The sequence below is a fragment of the Carassius gibelio genome, chromosome B22 (genome assembly GCF_023724105.1).
Source record: "Carassius gibelio isolate Cgi1373 ecotype wild population from Czech Republic chromosome B22, carGib1.2-hapl.c, whole genome shotgun sequence".
In the NCBI taxonomy this organism is placed as follows: domain Eukaryota; kingdom Metazoa; phylum Chordata; class Actinopteri; order Cypriniformes; family Cyprinidae; genus Carassius; species Carassius gibelio.
In genome coordinates this window covers 3373315-3397346 of record NC_068417.1, presented here as the reverse complement: position 1 = coordinate 3397346, position 24032 = coordinate 3373315, and the positions used below count along the sequence as shown (strand labels likewise).

The following is a 24032-nucleotide window of genomic DNA, read 5'->3' as shown; positions in this document are numbered from 1 at the left end:
GCCATTTTCAGGGGTTGTACTTTAACGAACTCCTCCTAGATATTTATTCAGATCAACACCAAATTTGGTCAGTGTAATCTAAAGCCTTTTGCGATCTTAAATTGCGAAGATCTTGAGGTTTCGTTAAAGGGCGTGTCCATGGCGGCCTGACAAATTTCATTGTTTCGCCATGTAATAGGATGTTGTTGTAACTCAGGCATAAAATGTCCAATCCTCCCCAAACCTCACATGTTCGATAAAAGTCCTGCCCTGAACACATCTGAAGGCCAATATTCCATTATAATGATAGCGCCACCTGCTGGCAACAGGAAGATTGGCACATATATGGAATAAACATTGATATATTCTACTTATATTTATGAGTTTAAAAGCATATTTCTCACCGTTCACCTATTAACTAAAGCCACTCGCTGCCGGTGAGCCCGGGTGCGAGGGCCCGTTCATCGCTGCTTGCAGCTTTAATTATTATTATTATTCTTCTTCTCCAAAATGAATCGCATTTTTTAGGGCCTAAACATGCTCGAAAAGTCATGAAACTTTGCACACACCTCAGAACTGGCGAAAATTTACGTCTGATATGGGTTTCAGAAGTGGGTGTGGCAAAATGGCTCAACAGCGCCACCTATACACATTCAACGGTGTGCGCCTCGAGCTACGTTTCATGTACATGTATGAAAATCGGTATACACATGTAACTCTCCAATACCTACAAAAAAGTCTCTTGGAGCAAAATCCGAAACCCAACAGGAAGTCGGTTATTACTAATATTATGAGCAAATTTTGTGTCATTTTTGTCATTTCCATGCGTTGTATTTTAACGAACTCCTCCTAGAGATTCATTCAGATCAACACCAAATTTGGTATGCCTAATCTGAAGGCCTTTGCGATGTTAAATTGCGAAGCTTTTGAGTTTTCGTTAATGGGCGTGTCCGTGGCGGCCTGGCGAATTTCGATGATTCGCCATGAAACAGGAAGTTGCTATAACTCAGACATACAATGACCAATCTGCCCCAAACTTCACATGTTTGATGAGACTCCTGACCTGAACAGATTGACATGCCCATATTCAGTTATAGTCATAGCGCCACCTATTGGCAACAGGAAGTGACATATTTTACGCTGCGATGAACTACTCCTAGAAATTTTATGACATCAATGTATTTTTTGTGGTCAGTCTAATCTAAAGCCCTGTGCGATGTTAAGTTGTGAAGATCTTGAGTTTTCGTTAAAAGGCGTGTCCATGGCGCCGTCACGAAGTTCGATGTCTCGCCATGGGAATAAAAGATGTTATAACTCAGGCATAAAATGTCCGATCTTCCCCAAACTTCACATGTGTGATAAGAGTCCTGGCCTGAACACATCTGAAGGCCAAAATTCCATCAGGTGTGGCAAAATGGCTCGATAGCGCCACCTATACACTTTCAACAGAGTGCGCCTCGAGCTATGTTTCACGTACATGTACAAAAATCGGTATACACATGTAACACACCAATACCTAAAAAAAAGTCTCTTGGTACGAAATCCGAATCCCAACAGGAAGTCGGTTATTTAGAATTTTCTCTGCAATATTGGCATTGTTTTTGCCATTTTCAGGGGTTGTACTTTAACGAACTCCTCCTAGAGATTTATTCAGATCAACACCAAACCTGGTCAGTGTAATCTTAAGCCCTTTGCGATGTTAAATTGCGAAGATCTTTAGATTTCGTTAAAGGGCGTGTCCATGGTGGCCTGACAAATTTCGATGTTTCGCCATGAAAAAGGAAGTTGCTGTAACTCAGGCATACAATGTCCAATCTGCCCCAAACTTCACATGTTAGATAAAACTTCTGCCCTTAACAGATCTACATGCCCACATTCAGTTATAGTCATAGCGCCACCTATTGGCAACAGGAAGTGACATGTTTTACGCTGCAACAAACTACTCCTATAATTTTTTTTAGATTAACATATATTTTGTGGTCAGTCTAATCTAAAGGCCTGTGCAATGTTAACTTTTGGAGATCTTGAGTTTTTGTTAAAGGCCGTTTCCATGGCGCCATGACAAAATTTGATGTCTTGCCACAGCAAGAGAAGTTGTTGTAACTCAAGCATAAAATGTTCAATCTTCCCCAAACTTCACATGTTCGATAAGAGTCCTGGCCTGAACACATCTGAAGGCCAATATTCCATTATAATGATAGCGCCACCTGCTGGCAACGGTAAGATTGGCACATATATGGGATATACTTTGATATATTCCACTTATATTTAGGACATTAAATGCATATTTCTCAACGTTCACCTTTTTACTAAAGCAACACGATGGCGGTGAGCCCGGGTGCGAGGGCCCGTTCATCGCTGCTTGCAGCTTTAATTAGGGCCCGAGCACCGAAGGTGTGAGGACCCTATTGTATCTGCTCTGTTTATTATTATTATTATTATTATTCTTCTCCCCAATGAATCGCGTTTTTGAAGGCCTAAACATACTCAAAAAGTCAGGAAAATTTGCACACACCTCCGAACTGGTGAAAATTTACGTCTGATATGGGTTTCAGAAGTGGGCGTGGCAAAATGGCTCGACAGCGCCACCTATACATGTTCAGCGGTGTGCGCCTCGAGCTACGTTTCACGCACATGTCTGAAAATCGGTAAACACATGTAAGACACCAAGACCTACAAAAAAGACTCTTGGAGCAAAATTCTAAACCCAACAGGAAGTTGGTTATTTTTAATATTATGAGCAAATTTTTTGTCATTTTTGCCATTTCCATGCATTGTATTTTAACGAACTCCTCCTAGAGATTAATTCAGATCAACACCAAATTTGGTATGCCTAATCTAAAGGCCATTGAGATGTTAAATTGCGATGATCTTGAGTTTTCGTTGAAGGGCGTGTCCGTGGCGGCCTGGCGAATTTTGATGATTCGCCATGAAAAATGAAGTAGCTATAACTCAGACATACAATGTCCAATCAGCCCCAAACTTCACATGTTTGATGTGACTCCAAACCTGAACAGATTGACATGCCCATATTCAGTTATAGTCATAGCGCCACCTATTGCAACAGGAAGTGACATATTTTACGCTGTGATGAACTACTCCTAGAAATTTTTTGACATCAATGTCTTTTTTGTGGTCAGTCTAATCTAAAGGCCTGTGCGATGTTCAGTTGTGAAGATCTTGAGTTTTCGTTAAATGGCGTGTCCACGGCGCCATGGCAAAGTTCGATGTCTCGCCATGGGAATAAAAGATGTTATAACTCAGACATAAAATGTCCGATCTTCCCCAAACTTCACATGTGTGATAAGAGTCCTGGCCTGAACACATCTGAAGGCCAATATTCCATCGGGTATGGCAAAATGGCTCTATAGCGCCACCTATACACTTTCAACGGAGTGTGCCTCGAGCTATGTTTCACGTACATGTACAAAAATCGGTACACACGTAACACACCAATACCTACAAAAAAGTATCTTGGTACGAAATCTGAATCCCAACAGGAAGTCGGTTATTTAGAATTTTCTCTGCAAAATTGGCGTTGTTTTTGCCATTTTCAGGGGTTGTACTTTAACGAACTCCTCCTAGAGATTTATTCAGATCAACACCAAACTTGGTCAGTGTAATCTAAAGGCCTTTGTGATGTTAAATTGGGAAGATCTTGAGGTTTCGTTAAAGGGCGTGTCCATGGCGGCCTGCCAAATTTCGATGTTTCGCCATGAAAAAGGAAGTTGCTGTAACTCAGACATACAATGTCCAATCTGCCCCAAACTTCACATGTTAGATAAGACTTCTGCCCTTAACAGATCTACATGCCCATTTTCAGTTATAGTCATAGCGCCACCTGCTGGCAACAGGAAGTGACATGTTTTAGGCTGCGACAAACTACTCCTAGAATTTTTTTGAGATTAAAGTATTTTTTGTATTCAGTGTAATCTAAAGGCCTGTGCAATGTTAACTTGTGGAGATCTTGAGTTTTTGTTAAAGGGCGTGTCCATGGCGCCATGACAAATTTTGATGTCTCGCCACAGCAAGAGAAGTTGTTGTAACTCAGGCATAATTTGTTCGATCTTCCCCAAACTTCACATGTTCGATGAGAGTCCTGCCCGGAACACATTTGAAGGGCCATATTCCATTATAATGATAGCACCACCTGCTGGCACCAGGAAGATTGGCACATGTGGAATAAATGTTGATATTTTCCACTTATATTTATGAGTTTGAATGCATATTTCTCACCGTTCACCAATTTACTAAGGCCACTCACTGCCGGTGAGCCCGGGTGCGAGGGCCCGTTCATCGCTGCTTGCAGCTTTAATTAGGGCTCAAGCCCAAAGGGCGAGAGGCCTATTGTTTTCCTTAGGATTATTTTTTATTATTATTATTATTATTATTATTATTATTATTATTTTCCAACGTCTCGGGGGCTTTTGGGGCCCTTAACGTGCTTAAAAAGTCTTGAAAATTGGCACACAGATTGGAACCTGCGGCCATTAGGGCCGGGCAGAGACTGATACACGGGCGTGGCACAGGGGCTCTACAGCGCCCCCTGGAATATGGAGGGCCATATATCATACATTCTTGCTCGTAGACGAATGAAACTCGGTACACATATAAATCTCATCAATCCAAACAACTTTTGTATTGCATATCATAGGCTCCGCCCAACAGGAAGTTGGCTATTTAGGGTTTAGTATTCAAATTTTTCGTCAAAGTTGTGGGGGCTTTTGGGGTCCTTAAGATACTCAAAAACTCTTGAAAATTTGCGCACACTTTGGAATCTGTGGCCTTTAGGAGCCTGCAGAGGCTGGGACCCGGGCGTGGCACAGGGGCTCTACGGCGCCCCCTGGAACACAGTCAGAAATGTTGATGTATAGCTCACACATACTTGCACATATTCATATGAAACTCAGTACACATATAGATCTCATCGTGCCGAACAACTTTCGTATTGCATGTCATAGGCTCCACCCAACAGGAAGTCAGCTATTTAGAGTTATGTAAAAAGCGCATGCTCTGGAATTTGAAATACTTGTCATAGGTTTTTTTCTCGATTGCCGCCAAACTTGGTCAACATGATCTCAAGACACTGGGGATGAAAAATTGCCAGGGGATTTTTGATATCTCGAATGGTTTGCTCGTGGCGAGGCGTTGAAATTATGGCGAGAAATGAGAAACAGGAAGTGTCTAATACCGTCCACATACATTTCCTGATTTTAATCAAACTTCATCAGATTATTCGTTGTATGATGTCGATCGCATATATGTGACTATTAGGAGTCAAAGTTATAGCGCCACCAACTGGCAGAAGGAAGTGTGTCATTTTCAAAATGATTTGAATTCAGCATCTTATTATTACTCGATTTGCTTCAAACTTCATCAGAATAATGTTAAAACACAGCCGATATAAATCTGCAAGGGGGATATTGATATCTAAAAAATTGTTGGCGTGGCAACATGTCAAACTGGAATACTTCTCAGGTGATTTTGAGGCAAATAACATACTTAGAATTTCACAAAACTCTGAACACACATCAGTATTTCTGATAGGAACTTAAATTGTGAATGGATTTTGGATAGCTTGAATGGTTTTGCCGTGGTGATTTTTTTAAATGACCTTACAAAGGGAATCATTATTGTATTTTTAAATTGCAGCTTCCAAACACGTCAAAGAATTTTTTCATACAGATGAAAAAGTCATTCTGAGGAAATATGCATAGTTTCACGACTTTACAACACTGTATGGATAACAGAAAATAAAAAAACTGTCAGACATCTCATCTCACTCTGTCCATCTGTTTGAGTATATGTGCTTCAGACTTCCATTGTCTGAGAGAAATAGCGCCCCTACAGGTGCAATTACCGGACTTTTACTTTCACTTTTAAATCGGTTAAAAATACAAACAAATACTTAGATTTAATTCACACTGACAAGCTAAACCAACATATCTGATTATTACCGGTTCAGGGCTCATGGATAAATTATTTCTGGCCAGAGATACGTGAGAAATAGGAGAGATGAATCACAGCTGTGATCACGAGCGTCTGGAGTAAAGAGCTCAGAGAAAACGAATTTATTCCTGTTTTAAAGCTTTTAAAAATAAATTATTACAGCGATATCACACAATCAACCAATTAGAACACACCAAGAGCTAAATTCAGATGTTTTTGAACTGTTTGTGTGAAAATGAAATATTTGTGGCTGCCTAACTGAAATCACGCCTCCGATCAGCGCGTACAGTGTCGAGCTCAAAACAAACGAATTTATTCTTGTTTAAGAGCTTTTTTAAATAAAATATTACCACAAATGCACACAATAAACCCACTGTAACACAACAAGAGGTAAATGCAGGTGTTTGTGACCAGTTTAAGTGTGCAAGACTATTTGAAAGCGCGACTGGCAGAATAACATATATCTCTTGAGCTGCAGGTTTCTGCCTTTCGTCGTACGAACGAGCACATAACGGACAAGATTATTTCAAAATACATAATAGCTTGGCGACTATAAACGAAAACAGCCACATGAACATAAACTGGATCTACTGGATTTGAATATTAAAGTGACCACATTTACCACTTGCTTCTGTCTTCAATTTTAATCTATATAAAAAAGGAAACTCATTCGACTTGGCTGCTTTTTTAATGTGTGCGTATTTATTTATTTACCTTTTTATACATTTTGTATAATTTCATAGTTTGTGTATTACAATTATAAAAACAAAAATAAATTTAGCCACTCACATAGAAATAGCTTAGGCCTTAACCTTTTTCTGACAGTTTTAGGGATTTTTAAAAATCCTAAAAACTTATTTGTGCTGCAAATAATAATTTCAAACTCATTTGATACTGACCTATGACATCCTGTGACATTATATTTATTTGAATTTACATAATCTCATGGATGTAACAGTAAATCTGTTCAGCTCACAGATCAATACTAAGCTGTAATGCAAGCAGAACTTTCACAAATGCTTATGAGTCATTTAAGGATTTGATAACACTGTAAAATAATGTCTAATTTGTTAACATTAGCAAATGCATTGATAACACTTTATAATAACTGCACTCATTAATAAATAAACAGTTTATGCTTTATAAAGCCTTGTCCCAATATTAATAGTCAGTAGTAAACAGTTTATAAATACAGCTATAAATAGCTTGTCCTTGGTTTATAAGCACATTTATTAAAAAGGAGAGTAAGTTATCTTCCTATGAAAAATAAAAGATAAAAATAAACAAACAACAACACAGATTGATACAGAACTCAGAAATTTTATTGTGGATTTATGATAAAATCAGCCTGTAAATGAATTCATACTCCTCCTCATACTACTCCATACTCCTTTTTCAACATGATGCCAATATACTGAGATGTTAAATTGTGAATGGGTTTAGGATAGCTTAAATGGTGTTGCCATAGAGATTTATTAAAGTAACATAAAAAAATACAAGTTATTTTACTATATCTTTACAATTTTTCATTCTAACTCTTCATAATTTTTTATATAAGTAGAAGTCCTCATTTGAAGGAAGCACGGTAAGTTTCATAGCTTTATCATTTTCAAGAGCCAGCATAAAATTTAAACTATCATAACTTATAAATCAAGCTTGCAATTCTTAGTACCAATAATGGCCACCAGATGGAGCTATAGGATTACTTTTAAATAATTATTGTAGAAACGAGTATGATTTCAATAATTTATAGAAATCTTTCAAATAAAATAATATGTATTTTAGGAATTTTACTGATAAAATGACCCTCACTTAATTAGAATAACAAGCTGAAGTATTGTGAACTGTATATTAAGAATAATTCTTTATAGGCTTTATGGACAGATACGTTTTGAGTGACTCTTGAAGGTTCAGCACCATATCCTCTTTTATCTCTGTTTAAAGAATTAATCTTACAGAACAGGTGTGAATGAATTTTGGATAGCTTGAATGGTTTTGTCGTGGTGATTTTTTGAAATAATAGTAAAAAAGGAACCAGTAAATGTCTTTTATTTTTTTAAAGTGCAGCTTCTAAACACTTCAAAAAAAAAAATGTACACATAGAAGACAATTCATTCTGAGGCATATTTCCTCAGAATGACTGGTCTCATGACAATAGTTTCATGACTATACAACACTATATGGATGATAGAAAATTAAAAAACTATCATACATCTGATGTCACTCAGTCCCACTGTCACTGTGGGTAGTGTGTGTGTGTGTGTGTGTTTGTGTGTGTTAAGTGAATTAGGTGTGAAACTATCAGAGAGCATTTAGTCTCCAGCGCCAACATTTTAAAGAACTGCCACTTTCCTGGAGTCTCCAGAATTACTCGGTGTCAGGCTCTGAGAGTTAAGATTCCAAAAAATGATTTAATTAGAATACCATGAAGTATTGTGAAATACTATATATTAAGACTTTATATATAGGCTTTATGAACAGATTAGAGTGACTCGTGAAGGACCAGCACCACCTCCTCTTGTTCGATGGTTTGAGGAGTATATCTTCCAGAATCTGGGATTAAGATTTAGGAGCTCATTTTTATTCCACCTCCTTTCCTGAAAGTCTGTCTTGCAGAATTGACAAAAAATTAATCTTCACATTATTTCCTAATTATTTTGCAATTCTTTTTGTCAGTTCTTCTTGACCTGTTTTTCTCTTCCAGCTTTCCTGGACTATTGTATAGCACTCATAAATGATTAAATAAAAAATAATGGTAGTTATTAAGATTGATATGGTTTGGAATTGGTAAAATGTGCTTGGAAAAAAATCACAATAAAACAATGTTTTAATGTTTAAGTTTGGAATATTAACTGACATGAATGAATGCTATATAAATATTGTTCATGTTAACATAATGTTTATGAATGGAATCTTATTGTAAAGTGTTACTAAAGTTATATATATATATATATATATATATATATATATATATATATATATATATATATATATATATATATATATATATATATATATATTGTTCTGTGAATGTGATTTTAAAGTCTAGATGATTCGGATTAACCCTTTAACTGCCATATCCTTTAAAACCTCACTGCCAGAGGGATATTGTGAATGCATGTGCCCGCTGGGCACAGTTTACCTGATGCCACCGGGGTGGCGATGGCACTGGTGGCTTGAGCCCGCCATCGCTGCTTGCAGCTATATTTAGGGCCCGAGCATCGATGGTGTGAGGACCCTCTTGGAATTGCTCCGTTTATTATTATTATTATTATTATTATTATTATTATTATTAGGGCCCGAGCACCGATGGTGTGAGGACCCTCTTGGAATTGCTCCGTTTATTATTAGGGCCCGAGCACCGATGGTGTGAGGACCCTCTTGGAATTGCTCCGTTTATTATTATTATTATTATTATTATTATTCTTCTTCTCTAAGATGAATCGCATTTTTGAGGGCCTAAACATGCTCGAAAAGTCATGAAACTTTGCACACACCTCAGAACTGGTGAAAATTTACGTCTGATATGGGTTTCAGAAGTGGGTGTGCCAAAATGGCTCAACAGCGCCACCTATACACGTTCAACGGTGTGCGTCTCGAGCTACGTTTCATGTACATGTATGAAAATCGGTATACACATGTAACTCTCCAATACCTACAAAAAAGTCTCTTGGAGCAAAATCCGAAACCCAACAGGAAGTCGGTTATTTCTAATATTATGAGCAAATTTTGTGTCATTTTTGTCATTTCCATGCGTTGTATTTTAACGAACTCCTCCTAGAGATTAATTCAGATCAACACCAAATTTGGTATGCCTAATCTAAAGGCCTTTGCGATGTTAAATTGCGAAGCTTTTGAGTTTTCGTTGAAGGGCCTGTGTGTGGCGGCCTGGCGAATTTCGATGATTCGCCATGAAACAGGAAGTTGGTATAACTCAGACATACAATGACCAATCTGCCCCAAACTTCACATGTTGGATCAGACTCCTGTCCTGAACAGTTTGACACGACAATATTCAGTTATAGTCATAGCGCCACCTATTGGCAACAGGAAGTGACATATTTTACGCTGCGACAAACTACTCCTAGAAATTTTTGACATCAATGTCTTTTTTGTCGTCAGTCTAATCTAAAGGCCTTTACGATGTTAAATTGAGAAGATCTTGAGTTTTCGTTAAAGGGCGTGTCCATGGCGCCATGTCAAAGTTCGATGTCTCGCCATGGGAGTAGAAGTTGCTGTAACTCAGTCATAAAATATCAGATCTTGCCCAGACTTCAAATGTTTGATAAGAGTACTGACCTGAACACATCTGGAGGCTAATATTCCATTGGGTGTGGCAAAATGGCTCGATAGCGCCACCTATACATTTTCAATGGAGTGCGCCTCGAGCTACATGTCATATACATGTACGAAAATCGGTAAACATATGTAACACACCAATAGCTACAAAAAAGTATCTTGGTACGAAATCCGAATCCCAACAGGAAGTCAGTTATTTTTAATTTTCCCTGCAAAATTGGTGTTGTTTTTGTCATTTTCAGGGGTTGTATTTTAACAAACTCCTCCTAGAGATTTAGTCAGATCAACACCAAACTTGGTCAGTGTAATCTAAAGCCCTTTGCCATGTTAAATTGCGAAGGAATTGAGGTTTCGTTAAAGGGCGCGTCCATGGCGGCCTGACAAATTTCGATGATTCGCCATGAAAAATGATGGTGCTATAACTCAGACATACAATGTCCAATCCGCCCCAAACTTCACATTTTTGTTAAGACTCTTCACCTGAACAGATCTACATGCCAATATTCAGTTATAGTCATAGAGCCACCTATTGGCAACTGGAAGTGACATATTTTACACTGTGACAAACTACTCCTAGAAATTTTATGACATCAATGTCTTTTTTGTGGTCAGTCTAATCTAAAGACCTGTGTGATGTTTAGTTGTGAAGATCTTGAGTTTTTGTTAAAAGGCATGTCCATGTCGCCATGACGAAGTTCGATGTCTCGCCATGGGAATAAAAGATGTTATAACTCAGGCATAAAATGTCCGATCTTGCCCAAACTTCACATGTGTGATAAGGGTCCTGGCTTGAACACATCTGAAGGCCAATATTCCATTATAACGATAGCGCCACCTGCTGGCAACAGGAAGATTGGCACACATATGGAATAAACTTTGATATATTGCACTTATATTTATGAGTTTAAATGCATATTTCTCAAGGTTCACCTTTTTACTAAAGCCACACGATGGCGGTGAGCCCGGGTGCGAGGGCCCGTTCATCGCTGCTTGCAGCTTTAATTATTATTATTATTATTATTATTCTTCTTCTTCTCTAAGATGAATCGCATTTTTGAGGGCCTAAACATGCTCGAAAAGTCATGAAACTTTGCATACACCTCAGAACTGGCGAAAATGTACGTCTGATATGGGTTTCAGAAGTGGGTGTGGCAAAATGGCTCAACAGCGCCACCTATACACGTTCAACGGTGTGCGCCTCGAGCTACGTTTCATGTACATGTATGAAAATCGGTATACACATGTAACTCTCCAATACCTACAAAAAAGTATCTTGGAGCAAAATCCGAAACCCAACAGGAAGTCGGTTATTTCTAATATTATGAGCAAATTTTGTGTCATTTTTGTCATTTCCATGCGTTGTATTTTAACGAACTCCTCCTAGAGATTAATTCAGATCAACACCAAATTTGGTATGCCTAATCTAAAGGCCTTTGCGATGTTAAATTGCGAAGCTTTTGAGTTTTCGTTAAAGGGCCTGTGTGTGGCGGCCTGGCGAATTTCGATGATTCGCCATGAAACAGGAAGTTGCTATAACTCAGACATACAATGACCAATCTGCCCCAAACTTCACATGTTTGATGAAACTCCTGTCCTGAACAGTTTGACATGACCATATTCAGTTATAGTCATAGCGCCACCTATTGGCAACAGGAAGTGACATATTTTACTCTGCGACAAACTACTCCTAGAAATTTTTGACATCAATGTTTTTTTTGTCGTCAGTCTAATCTAAAGGCCTGTACGATGTTAAATTGAGAAGATCTTGAGTTTTCGTTAAAGGGCGTGTCCATGGCGCCATGTCAAAGTTCGATGTCTCGCCATGGTAGTAGAAGTTGTTGTAACTCAGTCATAAAATATCAGATCTTGCCCAAACTTCAAATGTTTGATAAGAGTACTGACCTGAACACATCTGGAGGCTAATATTCCATTGGGTGTGGCAAAATGGCTCGATAGCGCCACCTATACATTTTCAATGGAGTGCGCCTCGAGCTACATGTCATATACATGTAGGAAAATCGGTAAACATATGTAACACACCAATAGCTACAAAAAAGTCTCTTGGTACGAAACCCGAATCCCAACAGGAAGTCGGTTATTTTTAATTTTCCCTGCAAAATTGGTGTTGTTTTTGTCATTTTCAGGGGTTGTATTTTAACAAACTCCTCCTAGAGATTTATTCAGATCAACACCAAACTTGGTCAGTGTAATCTAAAGCCCTTTGCCATGTTAAATTGCGAAGGAATTGAGGTTTCGTTAAAGGGCGTGTCCATGGCGGCCTGACAAATTTCGATGATTCGCCATGAAAAATGATGGTGCTATAACTCACACATACAATGTCCAATCCGCCCCAAACTTCACATTTTTGATAAGACTCTTCACCTGAACAGATCTACATGCCAATATTCAGTTATAGTCATAGCGCCACCTATTGGCAACTGGAAGTGACATATTTTACACTGTGACAAACTACTCCTAGAAATTTTATGACATCAATGTCTTTTTTGTGGTCAGTCTAATCTAAAGACCTGTGTGATGTTTAGTTGTGAAGATCTTGAGTTTTTGTTAAAAGGCATGTCCATGTCGCCATGACGAAGTTCGATGTCTCGCCATGGGAATAAAAGATGTTATAACTCAGGCATAAAATGTCCGATCTTGCCCAAACTTCACATGTGTGATAAGGGTCCTGGCTTGAACACATCTGAAGGCCAATATTCCATTATAACGATAGCGCCACCTGCTGGCAACAGGAAGATTGGCACACATATGGAATAAACTTTGATATATTGCACTTATATTTATGAGTTTAAATGCATATTTCTCAACGTACACCTTTTTACTAAAGCCACACGATGGCGGTGAGCCCGGGTGCGAGGGCCCGTTCATCGCTGCTTGCAGCTTTAATTAGGGCTCAAGCCCGAAGGGGCGAAGAGCCCTATTGTTCTTCTAAGGATTATTCTTGTTATTATTATTATTTTTATTTTTTATTAAACCTTCCGGGGTGTTTTGGGGGCCTTAACATGCTCAAAAACTCTTGAAAATTGGCACACACATTGGAATCTGCGGCCATCAGGACGCCGCAGAGGCTGGGACCCGGGCGTGGCACAGGGGCTCTACAGCGCCCCCTGGAAGACAGTCAGAATTCTTGAACCATAGCTCACACACACTTGCATGTATTTATATCAAACTCGGTACACTTATAGATCTCATTGAGCCGAACAACTTTCACACTTTATGTCATAGGCTCCGCCCAACAGGAAGTTAGCTATTCAGGGCTGTTTAAAAAAAGCATGCTCTGGAATTTGAAATACTCCTCTGAGGTTTTCAACCCGTTCGCCACGAAACTCGGTGAACATGATCTCAAGACATTGAGGATGAAAAATTGCGAGGGGATTTTTGATATCTCGAACGGTTTGCCCGTGGCGAGGCATGGAACTTATGGCGAGAAATGAGAAACAGGAAATGTCTAATAACATCCACATACATTTCCTGAATTTGATCAAACTTCATGGGTTTGTTCGTTGTATGATACCGATTGTATATATGTGGCTATTAAGAGTCAACGTTATAGCGCCACCAACTGGCAGCAGGAAGTGTGTCATTTTCCAAATGCTTTGAATTCAGCATCTTATTTTTACTCGATTTACTTAAAACTTCATCAGAATAATGACAAAACACGGCCGATGTAAATCTGTTGTGGGGATATTGATATCTGATATAGTGTTGCCATGGCAACGTGTCAAACTTGAATGTTCTGTTATGGTGAGTTTGAGGCAGACAACAAGCTCAGATTTACATGAAACTCAAAACACATATCAGTATTAGTGATAGCTAGACAATGGCAAAAGCTTTTAAAAGGGCGTGAAGGAGGCACTCTATAGTGCCACCTTTTGTCAAAAGTGGGGGGGTTAGTTTTAGCTACAGACACCAAACTTGGTACATAAATTGTTCTTTTCAAGACGGACAACTTTCTAATTCACAGTCATCAGCTACGATCAACAGGAAGTCGGCTATTTTGATTTGAATGTGTATTTTTGAGATTTTACAGTTGTGAATTAATGAATACTCCTCACAGGGGAAGTACACTATACACACCAAACGTTGTCTACATGAAGAAAAAACATCGAGGAACTTAAATTGCGAACAGATTTTGGTTAGCTTGAACGGTTTTGTCGTGGTGATTTTTTGAAATGACAGTAAAAAGTGAAACATTAATTGTATTGTATGTCTAAATTGCAGCTTCCAAACACTTCAAGGCATGTTTTCATACAGAGATCAAATCATTATGAGGAAATATGCATAGTTTCATGACTTTACAACACTGTATGGATAAAAGAAAAGAAAAAACTGTCAGACTTCTCAACTGACATGATCTCACTCTGGCCACTCCGTCTGTGTGAGGAAAGGGAGGGGGAGAGGGAGGGGGAGTGTGAGTGTGAGGGGGTTGGTGACTGTGAATCTTTGGTGACTGACAGTGTGTGTGGATTGTAGGGAGGGGCTGTCTGGCAGAGAGAGAGAGAGAGAGAGAGAGAGAGAGAGAGACCTAATCATTCCTTTAATAATCAGGAAAAAAAAATCTATATTTTAAATTGTTATTGTTTTTGTTGTTGCTAATGGTGGTGTTTTTTTCCTTTCATTACAGGTTAAGAAATCTCTTAGGCCTTATCCTTTTCTGACAGTTTTTGGGATTTAAAAACATCCTAAGAAGCCTTATTTGTGCTGCAAATTATAATTTCAAACTCATTTGATACTGACCTATGACAACCTGTGACGTGACATGACATTTATTAATCTCATGGATGTAACAGTAAAACTCTTCAACTGACAGATTAAGCTGCAATGCAAGCAAAACTATTTCACAAATGCTTATAGGTCATTAAAATCATTACAAAACACTAATAAATTATTAAAGGGTTTGGTAACACTGTATAATAATGTCTAATTTGTTAACATTAGTAAATGCATTGGTAACACTTTATAATAACTGCACTCATTAGCTAAGCATTAGTAAATAGTTCACTAATTACATTGTTCTTGGTTTAAAAGCACATATATTACAAAGGAGATTAAAGTTTCAGTTGTCTTATAAAATAAATCAATAAACACAACCCAGTTTGATTCAGAATTCAGAAATATTTATTTCAAGATGCAATAAAAGGAAACTGTACACTTGAAAAGGTTTTGAGCGATTCTTGAAGGACTAGCATCACCTTCACTTGTACGATGGTTTGAGGAATATATCTTCCAGATAGTACCGCCGCTCCCTATATGCAGAGTATGCAGTCTTCGTAGAGCACCAACTCCCAGAGGGGGCACCAGTTGCTCAAAAAAACAAAAAACAAATATGCGCCATTCTCCCATCCGCGTTCGCGACCACTCAATAGCATTTGAGAAGAAAGACTTGTAGTCACAAAACAATTGTAATGTGTACATATAGGTGTCAGCTACAATGCACACCTTATACATTTTTTATACATTTTAAAATAAAGTGTTACTAAAGTTATATATATTGTTCTGTGTATGTGATTTCAAAGTCTAGATTGGTCGAATTAACCCTTTAACTGCCACATCCCTTAAAACTTGATTGTCAGAGGGTTACTGTAAATGCTTATGCCCGCTGGGCACAGTTTTCCCGATGCCACCAGGGTGGCGTTGCACTGATGGCTTGAGCCCGACATCGCTGCTTGCAGCTATATTTATTATTATTATTCTTCTTCTCCAAAATGAATCACATTTTTGAGGGCCTAAACATGCTCGAAAAGTCATGAAACTTTGCACACACCTCAGAACTGGCGAAAATTTACGTCTGATATGGGTTTCAGAAGTGGGTGTGGCAAAATGGCTCAACAGCGCCACCTATACACGTTCAACGGTGTGCGCCTCGAGCTACGTTTCATGTACATGTATGAAAATCGGTATACACATGTAACTCTCCAATACCTACAAAAAAGTCTCTTGGAGCAAAATCCGAAACCCAACAGGAAGTCGGTTATTACTAATATTATGAGCAAATTTTGTGTCATTTTTGTCATTTCCATGCGTTGTATTTTAACGAACTCCTCCTAGAGATTCATTCAGATCAACACCAAATTTGGTATGCCTAATCTGAAGGCCTTTGCGATGTTAAATTGCGAAGCTTTTGAGTTTTCGTTAATGGGCGTGTCCTTGGCGGCCTGGCGAATTTCGATAATTCGCCATGAAACAGGAAGTTGCTATAACTCAGACATACAATGACCAATCTGCCCCAAACTTCACATGTTTGATGAGACTCCTGACCTGAACAGATTGACATGCCCATATTCAGTTATAGTCATAGCGCCACCTATTGGCAACAGGAAGTGACATATTTTACACTACGATGAACTAATCCTAGAAATTTTATGACATCAATGTATTTTTTGTGGTCAGTCTAATCTAAAGCCCTGTGCGATGTTAAGTTGTGAAGATCTTGAGTTTTCGTTAAAAGGCGTGTCCATGGCGCCGTCACGAAGTTCGATGTCTCGCCATGGGAATAAAAGATGTTATAACTCAGGCATAAAATGTCCGATCTTCCCCAAACTTCACATGTGTGATAAGAGTCCTGGCCTGAACACATCTGAAGGCCAAAATTCCATCAGGTGTGGCAAAATGGCTCGATAGCGCCACCTATACACTTTCAACAGAGTGCGCCTCGAGCTATGTTTCACGTACATGTACAAAAATCGGTATACACATGTAACACACCAATACCTACAAAAAAGTCTCTTGGTACGAAATCCGAATCCCAACAGGAAGTCGGTTATTTAGAATTTTCTCTGCAATATTGGCGTTGTTTTTGCCATTTTCAGGGGTTGTACTTTAACGAACTCCTCCTAGAGATTTATTCAGATCAACACCAAACCTGGTCAGTGTAATCTTAAGCCCTTTGCGATGTTAAATTGCGAAGATCTTTAGATTTCGTTAAAGGGCGTGTCCATGGTGGCCTGACAAATTTCGATGTTTCGCCATGAAAAAGGAAGTTGCTGTAACTCAGACATACAATGTCCAATCTGCCCCAAACTTCACATGTTAGATAAAACTTCTGCCCTTAACAGATCTACATGCCCACATTCAGTTATAGTCATAGCGCCACCTATTGGCAACAGGAAGTGACATGTTTTACGCTGCGACAAACTACTCCTATAATTTTTTTGGGATTAACATATATTTTGTGGTCAGTCTAATCTAAAGGCCTGTGCAATGTTAACTTTTGGAGATCTTGAGTTTTTGTTAAAGGGCGTTTCCATGGTGCCATGACAAAATTTGATGTCTTGCCACAGCAAGAGAAGTTGTTGTAACTCAAGCATAAAATGTTCAATCTTCCCCAAACTTCACATGTTCGATAAGAGTCCTGGCCTGAACACATCTGAAGGCCAATATTCCATTATAATGATAGCGCCACCTGCTGGCAACGGTAAGATTGGCACATATATGGGATATACTTTGATATATTCCACTTATATTTAGGACATTAAATGCATATTTCTCAACGTTCACCTTTTTACTAAAGCAACACGATGGCGGTGAGCCCGGGTGCGAGGGCCCGTTCATCGCTGCTTGCAGCTTTAATTAGGGCCCGAGCACCGATGGTGTGAGGACCCTCTTGTATCTGCTTTGTTTTTTATTATTATTATTCTTCTTCTTCTTCTTCTCCCGAATGAATCGCATTTTTGAGGGCTTTAACATGCTCAAAAAGTCATGAAACTTTGCACACGCGTCAAACCTGGTGAAAATTTTCGTCTGATATAGGATTCAGAAGAGGGTGTGGCAAAATGGCTCAACAGCGCCACCTATACCAAGAAAATCAACAGCCTTCCAGCTATGTTTCACGTGCATGCACGAAAATTGGCACACATATGTAACACACCAATACCTACAAAAAAGACTCTTGGAGCGAAATTCTAAACCCTACAGGAAGTCGGTTATTTTTAATATTATGAGCATATTTTGTGTAATTTTGGTCATTTCCATGTGTTGTATTTTAACGAACTCAACCTAGAGAGTTCTTCAAATCAACACCAAATTTGGTATGCCTAATCTAAAGGCCTTTGCGATGTTAAATTGCGAAGATCCTGACTTTTCGTTGAAGGGCGTGTCCGTGGCGGCCTGGCGAATTTCGATGATTCGCCATGAAAAATGAAGTTGCTATAACTCACACATACAATGACCAATCTGCCCCAAACTTCACATGTTTGATGAGACTCCGAACCTGAACAGATTGACATGCCCATATTCAGTTATAGTCATAGCGCCACCTATTGGCAACAGGAAGTGACATATTTTACGCTGCGACGAACTACTCCTAGAAATTTTATGACATCAATGTCTTTTTTGTGGTCAGTCTAATCTAAAGGCCTGTGCGATGTTCAGTTGTGAAGATCTTGAGTTTTCGTTAAAAGGCTTGTTCATGGCGCCGCGACGAAGTTCGATGTCTCGCCATGCGAATAAAAGATGTTATAACTCAGGCATAAGATGTCCGATCTTCCCCAAACTTCACATGTGTGATAAGAGTCCTGGCCTGAACAGATCTTCAGGCCAATATTCCACCGGGTGTGGCAGAATGGCTCTATAGCGCCACCTATACACTTTCAACGGAGTGCGCCTCGAGCTATGTTTCACGTACATGTACAAAAATTGGTACACACATGTAACACTCCAATACCTACAAAAAAGTCTCTTGGTACGAAATCCGGATCCCAACAGGAAGTCGGTTATTTTGAATTTTCCCTTCAAAATTGCTGTTGTTTTTGCCATTTTCAGGGGTTGTACTTTAACGAACTCCTCCTAGAGATTTATTCAGATCAACACCAAACTTGGTCAGTGTAATCTAAAGCCCTTTGCGATAATAAATTGCGAAGGACTTGAGGTTTCGTTAAAGGGCGGGTCCATGGCGGCCTGACAAATTTCGATGTTTCGCCATGAAAAAGGAAGTTGCTGTAACTCAGACATACAATGTCCAATCTGCCCCAAACTTCACATGTTGGATAAGACTCTTGACCTGAACAGATCTACATGCCAATATTCAGTTATAGTCATAGCGCCACCTATTGGCAACAGGAAGTTACATATTTTACACTGCGACATACTACTCCTAGAAATTTTATGACATCAATGTCTTTTTTGTGGTCAGTCTAATCTAAAGACCTGTGTGATGTTTAGTTGTGAAGATCTTGAGTTTTTGTTAAAAGGTGTGTCCATGGCGCCGTGATGAAGTTCAATGTCTCGCCATGGGAATAAAAGATGTTATAACTCAGGCATAAAATGTCCGATCTTGCCCAAACTTCACTTGTGTGATAAGGGTCCTGGCCTGGACAGATCTGAAGGCCAATATTCCATCGAGTTTGGCAAAATGGCTCAATAGCGCCACCTATACACTTTCAACGGAGTGCGTATACACTTTAAACGGAGTGCGCCTTGAGCTATGTTTCACGTACATGTACAAAAATCGGTACACATATGTAACACACCAATATCTATGAAAAAGTCTCTTGGTACGAAGTCCGAATCCCAACAGGAAGTCAGTTATTTGGAATATTCTCTGCAAAATTAGTGTTGTTTTGGCCATTTTCAGGGGTTGTACTTTAACGAACTCCTCCTAGATATTTATTCAGATCAACACCAAACTTGGTCAGTGTAATCTAAAGCCTTTTGCGATCTTAAATTGCGAAGATCTTGAGGTTTTGTTAAAGGGCGTGTCCATGGCGGCCTGACAAATTTCATTGTTTCGCCATGAAATAGGATGTTGTTGTAACTCAGGCATAAAATGTCCAATCCTCCCCAAACCTCACATGTTCGATAAAAGTCCTGCCCTGAACACATCTGAAGGCCAATATTCCATTATAATGATAGCGCCACCTGCTGGCAACAGGAAGATTGGCACATATATGGAATAAACATTGATATATTCTACTTATATTTATGAGTTTAAACGCATATTTCTCACCGTTCACCTATTAACTAAAGCCACTCGCTGCCGGTGAGCCCGGGTGCGAGGGCCCGTTCATCGCTGCTTGCAGCTTTAATTATTCTTCTTCTTCTTCTTCTCCCGAATGAATCGCATTTTTGAGGGCTTTAACATGCTCAAAAAGTCATGAAACTTTGCACACGCGTCAAACCTGGTGAAAATTTTCGTGTGATATAGGATTCAGAAGAGGGTGTGGCAAAATGGCTCGACAGCGCCACCTATACCAAGAAAATCAACAGCCTTCAAGCTATGTTTCACATACATGCACGAAAATTGGCACACATATGTAACACACCAATACCTACAAAAAAGACTCTTGGAGCGAAATTCTAAACCCAACAGGAAGTCGGTTATTTTTAATATTATGAGCATATTTTGTGTAATTTTGGTCATTTCCATGTGTTGTATTTTAACGAACTCCTCCTAGAGATTTCTTCAAATCAACACCAAATTTGGTATGCCTAATCTAAAGGCCTTTGCGATGTTAAATTGCGAAAATCTTGAGTTTTCGTTGAAGGGCGTGTCCGTGGCGGCCTGGCGAATTTCGATGATTCGCCATGAAAAATGAAGTTGCTATAACTCACACATACAATGTCCAATCTGCCCCAAACTTCACATGTTTGATGAGACTCCGAACCTAAACAGATTGACATGCCCATATTCAGTTATAGTCATAGCGCCACCTATTGGCAACAGGAAGTGACATATTTTACGCTGCGACGAACTACTCCTAGAAATTTTATGACATCAATGTCTTTTTTGTGGTCAGTCTAATCTAAAGGCCTGTGCCATGTTCAGTTGTGAAGATCTTGAGTTTTCGTTAAAAGGCTTGTTCATGGCGCCGCGACGAAGTTCGATGTCTCGCCATGGGAATAAAAGATGTTATAACTCAGGCATAAAATGTCCGACCTTCCCCAAACTTCACATGTGTGATAAGAGTCCTGGCCTGAACAGATCTGCAGGCCAATATTCCACCGGGTGTGGCAGAATGGCTCTATAGCGCCACCTATACACTTTAAACGGAGTGCGCCTCGAGCTATGTTTCACGTACATGTACAAAAATTGGTACACACATGTAACACTCCAATACCTACAAAAAAGTATCTTGGTACGAAATCCGGATCCCAACAGGAAGTCGGTTATTTAGAATTTTCCCTTCAAAATTGGTGTTGTTTTTGCCATTTTCAGGGGTTGTACTTTAACGAACTCCTCCTAGAGATTTATTCAGATCAACACCAAACTTGGTCAATGTAATCTAAAGCCCTTTGCGATAATAAATTGCGAAGGACTTGAGGTTTCGTTAAAGGGCGGGTCCATGGCGGCCTGACAAATTTCGATGTTTCGCCATGAAAAAGGAAGTTGCTGTAACTCAGACATACAATGTCCAACCTGCCCCAAACTTCACATGTTGGATAAGACTCTTGACCTGAACAGATCTACATGCCAATATTCAGTTATAGTCATAGCGCCACCTATTGGCAACAGGAAGTTACATATTTTACACTGCGACAAACTACTCCTAGAAATTTTATGACATCAATGTCTTTTTTGTGGTCAGTCTAATCTAAAGACCAGTGTGATGTTTAGTTGTGAAGATGTTGAGTTTTTGTTAAAAGGTGTGTCCATGGCGCCGTGATGAAGTTCGATGTCTCGCCATGGGGATAAAAGATGTTATAACTCAGGCATAAAATGTCCGATCTTGCCCAAACTTCACTCGTGTGATAAGGGTCCTGGCCTAAACAGATCTGAAGGCCAATATTCCATCGAGTGTGGCAAAATGGCTCGATAGCCCCACCTATACACTTTCAAGGGAGTGCGTATACACTTTAAACGGAGTGCGCCTCGAGCTATGTTTCACGTACATGTACAAAAATCGGTACACACATGTAACACACCAATATCTACGAAAAAGTCTGTTGGTACGAAATCCGAATCCCAACAGGAAGTCAGTTATTTAGAATTTTTTTCTCTGCAAAATTAGTGTTGTTTTGGCCATATTCAGGGGTTGTACTTTAACGAACTCCTCCTAGAGATTTATTCATATCAACACCAAACTTGGTCAGTGTAATCTAAAGCCTTTTGCGATCTTAAATTGCGAAGATCTTGAGGTTTCGTTAAAGGGCGTGTCCATGGCGGCCTGACAAATTTCGATGTTTCGCCATGAAATAGGATGTTGTTGTAACTCAGGCATAAAATGTCCAATCCTCCCCAAACCTCACATGTTCGATAAAAGTCCTGCCCTGAACACATCTGAAGGCCAATATTCCATTATAATGATAGCGCCACCTGCTGGCAACAGGAAGATTGGCACATATATGGAATAAACATTGATATTTTCTACTTATATTTATGAGTTTAAACGCATATTTCTCACCGTTCACCTGTTAACTAAAGCCACTCGCTGCCGGTGAGCCCGGGTGCGAGGGCCCGTTCATCGCTGCTTGCAGCTTTAATTTATTAATGTGTTTACCATAATTTGCCTTTAATACAGCTTAGAATATATTCATACAACTTTTGAATAGACTTCAGTTAAATTCTGTCTCTAGCTTCTGCTGTGACTGCTGAATGTGATCATGTTTACGGACTACAAACTGAGGATTGAAGACTAATTGAAAATTAGTCAGTCTGGTTTCCACTGTCACTTCTGGGTCTTCCTCTGGGACAACGGCCAGGGTTTTTTGACCAACTGTGTCTCTGAGTTTAGGTTAGAGGAGGTTATGAATGAAGGTGGGGTTTCTCTGCGTCTGGAGAGCATCAGTGCTGAGGATCATTTCATAAAGTTAAAGACATTAATAATAATAGCTCAGATCTCACTTTCAGACAGCAGCGAGTGTTTGAAATAACTTCTGTTTGAGATCTGATGTGGATTATGATCACCTTACAAGGCTTCATATCATCTCTCTGTCATCAAACACCAGATTAATGAATGTGTAACACAACTGAACAGAACCGGTCCAGACTGGGCTTTATTCTGTGCAGGCATTGCTTCTTCAGTCTGACCTGTTTCAGAGAAATATTACTGTACTTCACATCTACACACACAGACAAACCTACAGTTTTATTTAGATGTGCAAAGTTGAATCTGTGTAGCAAAGCTGATCAAGTCACTGGACAGAGCAGAGCGAATGCATTTACGTTGAAGTGATGTTCAGACCAGAATCAGTTTAAACACAAATACACAGCAGTCAGGACTTTTATTTTAGACAATATGATCAGTTTTAGACAAAAGATGAAATAAGAATTATATGACAGAAATAAAAAGATATGAAAGATTTTAACATCTTCCACACAAGGTTGTTAGGAATTAAAACTTTGTTCTATTTCTATCAAGAATCAGCAGAAATTGTACATAAATCATGAGAAGTGTCAATTATTTGATTAAATGAACAACTTGTTTGTTTTTCTGTTTTGAAGACCAAATTGTGGAAAATTATCCAAAGATGTTCAGACACTCTTCCTCTGTTTTTTGTTTTATCAAGACATTGTGACTTTATTAAATAGTTTTCTTCTATCTTCTCTCTTTCTCTCAATGTAGATTAAGATGCTGTTATTTGACAGATGAAGGTTGTTCTGCTGTGACTTCATGAACATAACGTGTCTGATTCATTGTGTTTTCTCTTTCTGTCTTCAGTCTGTGTGGATGCAGTATTACAGAGAAACAGTGTCTCATCCTGACTTCAGCTCTGAAATCAAACCCATCACACCTGAGAGAACTGAACCTGAGCAGGAATAAACTACTAGGAGACTCTGGAGTGAAACACCTCAGTGATCTACTGATGAACACACAATTCAAGCTGGAGAAACTACAGTTAGTATCATTATA

At 39.1% G+C, this 24032-nt stretch overlaps 1 protein-coding gene across 1 annotated transcript in view; it reads left to right on the top strand.

Annotated features, from left to right (window-relative positions):
- Nucleotides 1-24032, top strand: part of LOC127987559 (uncharacterized) — a 1718354-nt gene that overhangs the window by 330526 nt on the left and 1363796 nt on the right. Inside the window, exon 28 of the mRNA XM_052589927.1 lies at nucleotides 23841-24017. Within this exon, the coding sequence (XP_052445887.1) occupies nucleotides 23841-24017 (177 nt within the window). The remainder of the gene's footprint in view (nucleotides 1-23840; nucleotides 24018-24032) is intronic.